At 45.6% G+C, this 7,931-nt stretch overlaps 1 protein-coding gene across 2 annotated transcripts in view; it reads right to left on the bottom strand.

Annotated features, from left to right (window-relative positions):
* Positions 1 to 5,442: 5,442 nt before the first annotated feature.
* Positions 5,443 to 7,931, bottom strand: part of ERG (ETS transcription factor ERG) — a 104,361-nt gene continuing 101,872 nt past the window's right edge. For both annotated transcript variants that reach the window (XM_021679179.2, XM_044913408.1), the window contains one exon: positions 5,443 to 7,709. In XM_021679179.2, the coding sequence (XP_021534854.2) occupies positions 7,189 to 7,709 (521 nt within the window). In that variant the 3' untranslated portion in view covers positions 5,443 to 7,188. The remainder of the gene's footprint in view (positions 7,710 to 7,931) is intronic.

Here is a 7,931-nt window from a genome sequence, read left to right as displayed (position 1 = left end):
AGCCCTCTCTTACTCTTGCTCTGTCCCGCCCTTCTGCTCTCTCCCACAGGAAGAGGCAGGACCTGCCCTGACCAGAAGTGGATTTTTCTTGCTTGGTGTGTCTTCTCTAAAGAAGGCAGGTCATTTCCTCCCCTCCCTACCTTCCACTGATTTCTTGGAAGATCCTTGCCTTCTAGTCAGGAGAATTTATGGCTTCATAACTTCTACCCTGAATTCTTTCTCACAGTTTAACTTCCACCCCTACCCCTTCCTTAGGCTCTTAAGAGGCAACCAGCCTTGGCTGCCAGCCTCTGATGCCTGCTGGGAGGTGGAAATGGTTCATCTGGAGCTGGGTTGAAGCTCCCAGGGACAGCCTGACATGCTTTTAGCCACGCCATGTCTAATGCTGAGCAGGCTGTGACCAACAAGCCCCACCACGGTGCGTGCCTTATGAAAAAGTGCTGTAGGAGACTGGTCTTCCTTCCCAGTGAGGAAACGTGGAGGGAGAGTTCAGCGGTCCCACCAGGGGCCGCTTCTGGCCATGCACCTAGCCCTGCAGTCCCCGACAGATAAGATGTGTTTTAACCTCCAAGCAGAGTGGGCTCGAGTCAACCTGAAGACACAGAGCCACATCACAAGTGAATTTGGGAGGATTCTAGTATCTATATGACGTCTAACTCCCAAACGTGCTCATACCTTAGAACTGAGACTGTTCAAGAGTGAGGCTGCTAAGCTGTCCTGAATCTCAGACCCTCTTTTCTGATCCATATACATGCATATATGACATTTAATCATTTTGCAGAACCCGAATTGCATAGAAGTGAAAAAGTCCTAAGCAGCCAGGTGGTCCACTTACAAAGTGCTGCTAAACAGCTGGTAAATAGTCACATGGTCCCTAGTAAGCACATCCACATCCAGGAATTCCTGGGCCGAGGTTGGTTATTCCATATGCAGCTTCTCTGTAAAAGAGTTCTTCCTTGAGTTTGGCCAATGGGCATCCCCGCTGAGTCCAAACATTACCTTTCTGGATGTTCATTCATGCACATAGCTGAAGACATTTACTGGCAGCTTAATATTGCCATGCACCATGCTGGGTCCTGGATTGATGGACCATAAAGGTAACCCAACTCCCAAGAGAGCCACTGAACCGTGCCTTCAGTCATTCCTCCATCTCTAGTCTTGCATTCCTTCATTCCTCTCGTTCTCCCCACTGGACTTGCTCTAGCTGGCCTATGTCCCTTAGCAAGTGTATGGGAGGTGGAAACAGTTCAGAAGGAGGTTCTGTATGTCCAGAAATGATATTGGAACCGGTTCAAAATGGAATAAATAACTCCTCTTTTATAATCCATTTTAGAAAATGGACCTAAGTTTAGGCAGTCATGAGGAAAAACAGGTTAAGAATAAAGGTTTGGGAGTCAGTACAGGGAGAGGTATCAGTTCATTCTCTTATCTTGGGTAAGCAAAGCAAATTGTCAAATCTGGGTGTCAGCAATTTTAATTTGTATCACCAGGGCAATTGGAAGGAGTGTTGAAATAATGCATTTGAAGTGCTTCGTATGGTGTCTGCCCCTTAGCTCATTAAATGTTGGCTATTCTGTGTATCAATAAAACCGTATGTTTCTTTTCACATGTGCTTCTGATCCCAGGTGTTTTTGACACAGTGCAGGTCCTAACATCACTGAGTTCCCGCAGGTTTGTTAAACTTGCTCTGTTCCTTCAGCCTGCTATTTGGGATCCTGCATTCATCATATAACCTATTGTCCTCATGTAACCTATTCATCAAATAACCTATCGGGCTTGTCTTCAGTGTACCTTCGATGTCCTCATCCTAGTAAGGTGTGGATAAGTAAGGTCAGGGGCAGAGGCCTGGAATCTGTCTGTGGAAACTTCCTTCCAGATGAGTGTTGATCTTTTAATGAGTATTCTTTGGCCATGCTCATTCAGCCAGTCATGACCTTGTAAAATCTCAAAATCATTTTATGAAGTCCTCCCAGAATGAAATTTGGCTACCATTTTGGTATTATTTTCTTCAGGAAAAATGCTGTGTCTATGGAACATGAAAAACTCCTCTAGTTATTTTTTTCATAAAGTTCTTACATTTCACTTGCTTCCTCCATAAGTCTGTAATTCAACATTTTCTGGCACAAATCAGAATCAAATAATATCATGGCTTGCCTCGAAAGAATAATAATTTGTGAAAAACTTTAATGAGAAAATGAATGAAGCTACTTTGCTTTATAAAATTAGTTCGAAATAAAAATTACAGGTTAGAAAAATATGCATAGTTCCTTCTATATAGAAATAACTTGGGTTGCTTTTTAGATAGTATCAAAAGAATATGCAAATATTGTTGAGCAGTTAGCATTAGCCCTTACGGTTTTAACGTAAAGTTTTTCAGATTGGTCAGATAAAGACCATCAGACAGGCTGAAAGAGGCCACACTGCCAATGAGAAAGGGAGCAACAGAGTACATGGCTTCAAATATGCAAGCCTACTGAGTTGTGGCTGGTCTACTGGGCAATTTTAGGGTGGTTTTTAGGGAGGCAATTTTAGGGAGGTTTGATTGACCAGAGGTGCTTAGAACAAGCTAGAAGATAGGCCATATATCCATGGTGTGTAGGCAGAATTCTTATTTGGCCCCCAAGATTCCCATCCCCTGGTGTGCATGCCCTTCCTAACCCTCTCTACTGGAGTGTGAGCAGGACCTGTGAATATGATGGGTTGTCACTCCTACGATTGTTATATTCTATGACAAAAGGACTGTTTCAGATGTAATTAAAGCCTCTAATGAGGTAAGTTTGGGTTAATTTTAAAAAGGAGGTTATTCTGGGTGGGCCTGGTCTAATCAGGTGAGCCTTTAAAAAAATGTCCTAGAGATTCAACATGAAAGAGAGTCTCCTGCTGGCCTTGAAGAAGAAACTGCCTTGCTGTGGAGAAGGCCAGGTGGAGAGGACTCTAAGTGGCTTCGGAGAGTTGAGAGTGACAGCCAGTAAGGAAATGGACCTCAGTCCTATAATTGCAAGGACCTGAGTTCTGCCAACAACCAGTGAGCTAGGAAAAGGACCCCAGCCTCAGATGAGATCACCGTCCTGACTCCTATCTGACACCATCCTATCTGAAACACTAGGTTTCAGCCTGGTGAGACCCTGAGCAGAGGACCCAGTTACCTTATGCCTGGACCCCTGACCCACAGAAAGTGTGAGATAACAGATGTGCATTGCTTCCAACTGCTGGGTTCATGGTCCTGTGTTCCTGGGCAAGAGATAACCAATACATATGGGGACGAGTTAACAGTAGGGAGGAGAGAGGCTCAGAGGGCCCGTAACTCAGGAGGACATGTGCAGAGTCAACTGGCTTCCCCGATGGTGTATTTTCATGCAGCCACAAGAAAACCTATTCAGGACTAAGATTTCCCACTGAACATCACACACGGAGACACAAATTCTCTTTCCCTCCGTTGCAGTGGTTCTCAGACCTCAGCATGCATCAGAATCACCCAAAGGGCTTGTCAGAACCCGTGGCGGGGCCCCGTGCACAGAGTTTTTGATTCAGGAGGTCTGGGCCGGGGCCTGGGAACCTGCATGTCTAACAAAAGTTCCCAAGTGAGGTTGATGCTGCTGGCCCTGGGACCTCACTTTGAGAACCACTGATAAATAAAGAGGTTCTAGTTACTTTTACTATTTGACTTCTATATCCAACCTTTTTCTCATTGGATATAAAAACATTTTAACACATTTTTAAAGCTAAGTTTAAGATAGAGAAGGGACAGAAATTGCTATAACTTTGAGTAGTCCAAAGTGGTTTTTTTCTTCTCTGAGTAGCCATCCCAGAACTTGTATTCAGGTGGAGTGATGAGAGACCAATTAACCCAGGCTTTAAATAAAGTCATGTTGTGTCCACAGGTAAAGGTCCATTTGGGGGCGTGCGGGACATCCGTGTTTTCCCTGTTTGCTATCAGCTCCTAGCTCCAGAGCATCAGCAGTCTCTGCTGCGCCCACCATCCAAGGCAAGGCCCCTCCAGGCCCTTGTTCCCAGGTGACAGGTGCTGCAGAGACACAGACAGGTGCTTGGGAAGGGCAGCGACTCCTTGAACGTATCAGTCCTGACAGACTTCTTTCTTCACCATGGACCTTCCAAGACTTGTCAAAGGCATCAGACTGGGAGTAAAAATGAAGTCTTGCCTGAGATGTGAAAAGAGCAGGGATGCCACAAAGTGCCCACAAAGCTATTGCAGGGATTCCACTAACGACAAAGCCCCGAAGACCACTGAAGACAAGAGTGGACAGATCTCTCGCCAGGAGAAGCAATACTGTGCAGGGACAGGGAGTGTACGTGAGGGCAAACCGAGAGATGGGGGAAGCAGAGACAGGAAAGGTTCATATTCAATTACGAACATGAACTGAAGAATGCTCTGGAGTTAGATTAAGGCAGGAGCACATAGCTAATGTTATTTTGAGATGTAATTTAAGCATTATTTATTTGTGAGAACAGAGCATTATCATGTTATCCCAAATTATCTCAGTGGCTCACGCTTGTCATAAAGCTTGCTAATAATCTGGGTTGAGGAGGGGCGTGTTGGAGAACCTAACTGAAAACATCTGCTAAAATTGAATATGGTAATCAGGTCTTATTTTTATTATTTTGCTCATGATATAATCTTGGAGGAGTGGAATTGAGTGACTATCCCAGTAAACTCGTATTTATATGCAGAATGTAGGTGTCCTTGACTTTGCATTCCAAAATAAAGATGACTGATCTTTTCCATTAGAAAGGTTTGGGTCACCCCAACTGCCAACTTTTATGCTTTTATTTATTTTTTCTCCCTAAGGAGATACAGGCACTTTATGGACCCTTGCCAAGCTGCTGCAAGATGACTGATGGTTGGACTTCTTTTAATCCAAGTAATGCAGAGTGTCTGAAGCTTTGGTAATCGGATCATACTGACTTTAAAGACCACTGCCAAAATATCCATAGCACAGAGGTTTGGCAACTTGATTTAATCATAGCAAAAGGATTACAAAGTGCAAAACAAGCCCCAAAACAGCTATGAAATGGGCCAATTCAGAAACTGACTCAGGCTAAGAAGTTGTTCAGTGTCGCTGTCTCTCACTTGCTTTGTATCCCACCGCTCAAACTGCCTTCACCTTGGCCAAGGTTGGAGGCATTTGTGATGCACAGAAGAGAAAAGATGTCAAGGGAAATCGACTTGAGATCATAGACACAGTGTCTGGTGACATGTCAGGCTCAGGGCTGGCGAGTCCCCAGCCACGACACCCAGGTCATCCTGGTGTGGGAAGACCTGGCGAGGTCCTCTGAAAGGGAAGGCACATGGAAAATTTAGAAGCTGTCCCTTGTTTCTTTAGAGTGAGAAATTGTGGCTCTCCGTGACGCTTTATTCATCAACAAGAATACAGTTTGCATTAAGGCTTGTTTGCCGTTCAACAAATGTATTATGATCACAGCAGGAATTAGGGGTGATTCTGTGACCAGGCGCTTATATGGAATTTGTCACAACCTTGGCTTTAGAGGCCCCTTTCCGTTCTGGGCACAAATACGGAGGTTCCAGTGTGAAACCTTTGGTCCTTCTGCTCCAGAAGAAGCTAGGAATAAGAGAGTGAGCAAGAAGGGCCTGTAGAGGCCAGCGCCGTTTGGACACCAAATACCCCATTGGCTTGGCTCTCACTTGCATGAGTTCCTGGACAAAACAAAATTCTAGCACAAAACCCAAAAGCTCAGCACACATTTCTGTTGGGCAACTTTAGTCGCTAAAAAAAAAAAGGTGCAAATGCAGACTCCTGCATAAATCTGATTTGCCATGCTAGGCCAAGCTTGTTTTATTACATACATTCTGCATCCTAAGAACTAATAACTTCATATTGTAAACATTAAGCATACAGAGTTAAAATTCAAGGCCACATTCTATCATTGATTGTCTCTTTTGTCGTGTATCTTTGGCTGGCCGAGATCAACTCGTAGTGTATAAATGCATAAGTTATATAATTATTATATAAAAAGAAAAAAAAAACAAACATTGACTTGTATACTTCATTCTGACAAACGCACAGCGTTCGCGACTCGAAGGGAAACCGGAGCCTCTGCTTAACCCAAATGCCTAGGTGGTTTCGATGGCAGCTACCAAGAAGGCTACCTCTCACCTGACCCTGTGGGGACCAGAGCCCCCACCTCACGATGAGGTCCCGAATGTTTCTTTTAAATATCAGACAATTCCAGTTAAAATTTTCTTTTGACAAACAAACAAACAAAAAAAAAGAGAGATGCATATTTTTGTTTCTGAATTCTACTCCCCCCCCTTCCTCCGCTGCGCGGTACTCTTCTTCTTAACACTGCGTTTGGTAGAACACTGACCGATTAACCACACGTCTCCTCCACTCGTTTCTCCAAGTCTCCGCACTGTCCTAAGTCCAGTCTCTACTGCTTGACAAGGGTCTCTCCCAGCCCCGTGGCCTCCTCTTCCTGTGCTCCCTCCTCTTCTACCTCCTCCAGCCCTCTGTCTACACCCACACGCTCACTGTCCGCACACGTTCTCAGCCCCACCGCCCCGCCGGGTTCACAGTTCCACAATACTGTCAAGGAGTAAGTTGGCAGCCTTGGGTCGTCTTCACAGCTAGCGAGAGCCGGTGGCTCTCCACTCAATGGAAAGAATCTGATTTCACCCAAAAACAGCAAGTGCTGCTGAGTTCCATGTGGCCGTTGGTCCATGGGCTGCAGTCTCTCTCTTCTCTTTCTCTTTTTTTTTTATTTTTGATATGTTTCTATTTTTAAATACAGGTAGTTTTCCTTAAAATGACATTTCGATGGTACATTAGGTCAAGACTGCGTTACCCTATCACTTTATTCTCCTCCCCCCTTGGCATTAGCAGGACCCCAAACTCTCCTCAGAAGTTTGGACACTTCTTAAGAACACTTTCTTTGGCACTTTGTCCTTGTGACATCATGCTTCTACTTACAATGTCTTTTACATGGTATGTCCGTATCCATTACATTTGTAGCATCCTCTTTATTCCTGTAGTAATACTTTAGTAATTCCCTCCCACTAAGAGTCTTTGGATCTCTCCCCTGGATTCCTTCCCCTAGAGCCAGTCAGGCGATTTCATTCCTCTTGAGGCACTTTTGATTCACGTTCTCCAATAGAGTTTGTAGCAATTTCTTGGTGATCGTATGCTGTTGGGAAAGGCCTCCCTCCCGGCTCTAGTAGTAAGTGCCCAGATGAGAAGGCATATGGCTGGTGGGAAGCCTAGTGTTGGGGTATATACCTCCAGTTGGCGAATTCCAGTAGGGGTTTGGGGCGGCGAAAAAACTGGACGATGTCACAGGGAGGGCCGGAGGGTGAGGGGCCACAAAGTTCATCTTCTGTGGGTGGGCGTGATAGGAGCCCATGTAAGGGAGGTCCGAGGGGTACTTGTACAGAGATGATTCTGGAGGGTGGGGCTGCAGGGCCTGGGCGATCCCGTGGAAGTCAAACTTGTAGGCATAGCGCTTCCCGTGGACTTTGGTCATGATATTTTTGTCGTAGTAGTAACGGAGGGCACGGCTGAGTTTATCGTAGTTCATATTGGGTTTGCTTTTCCGTTCTCCCCAGCGCCGGGCAACCTCGTCAGGATCGGTCATCTTGAATTCCCCATTGGTGCCTTCCCAGGTAATGCAGTTGGAGTTTGAGCTATCTGAGAGGAGCTCCAGGAGAAACTGCCAAAGCTGGATCTGTCCACTCCCTAGGGAGGTGGGAAAAGGAAACGGGACACCCATGAGAACAGGCTCTGAGCTAAAGGCTTTGTTTCTTCAGTGACAGAAGTGGGTGCTAGTGGTGTTCCACACAAATCCCCTTAACCCGGCCCGTGCACCCATCCCTCAGCTGCTGGGGGTGGCTGCAGCTCTCGTCCTGCAGCTTCCCTCCCTCTTCTTCAGAAAACTGCCCTTGGATGAAGAGGAGCTGC

Source organism: Neomonachus schauinslandi, chromosome 1 (genome assembly GCF_002201575.2).
Source record: "Neomonachus schauinslandi chromosome 1, ASM220157v2, whole genome shotgun sequence".
NCBI classification, from domain to species: Eukaryota; Metazoa; Chordata; class Mammalia; order Carnivora; family Phocidae; genus Neomonachus; species Neomonachus schauinslandi.
Note: the sequence above shows the minus strand (reverse complement) of the source record. Positions and strands in the feature narration are given on the sequence as shown.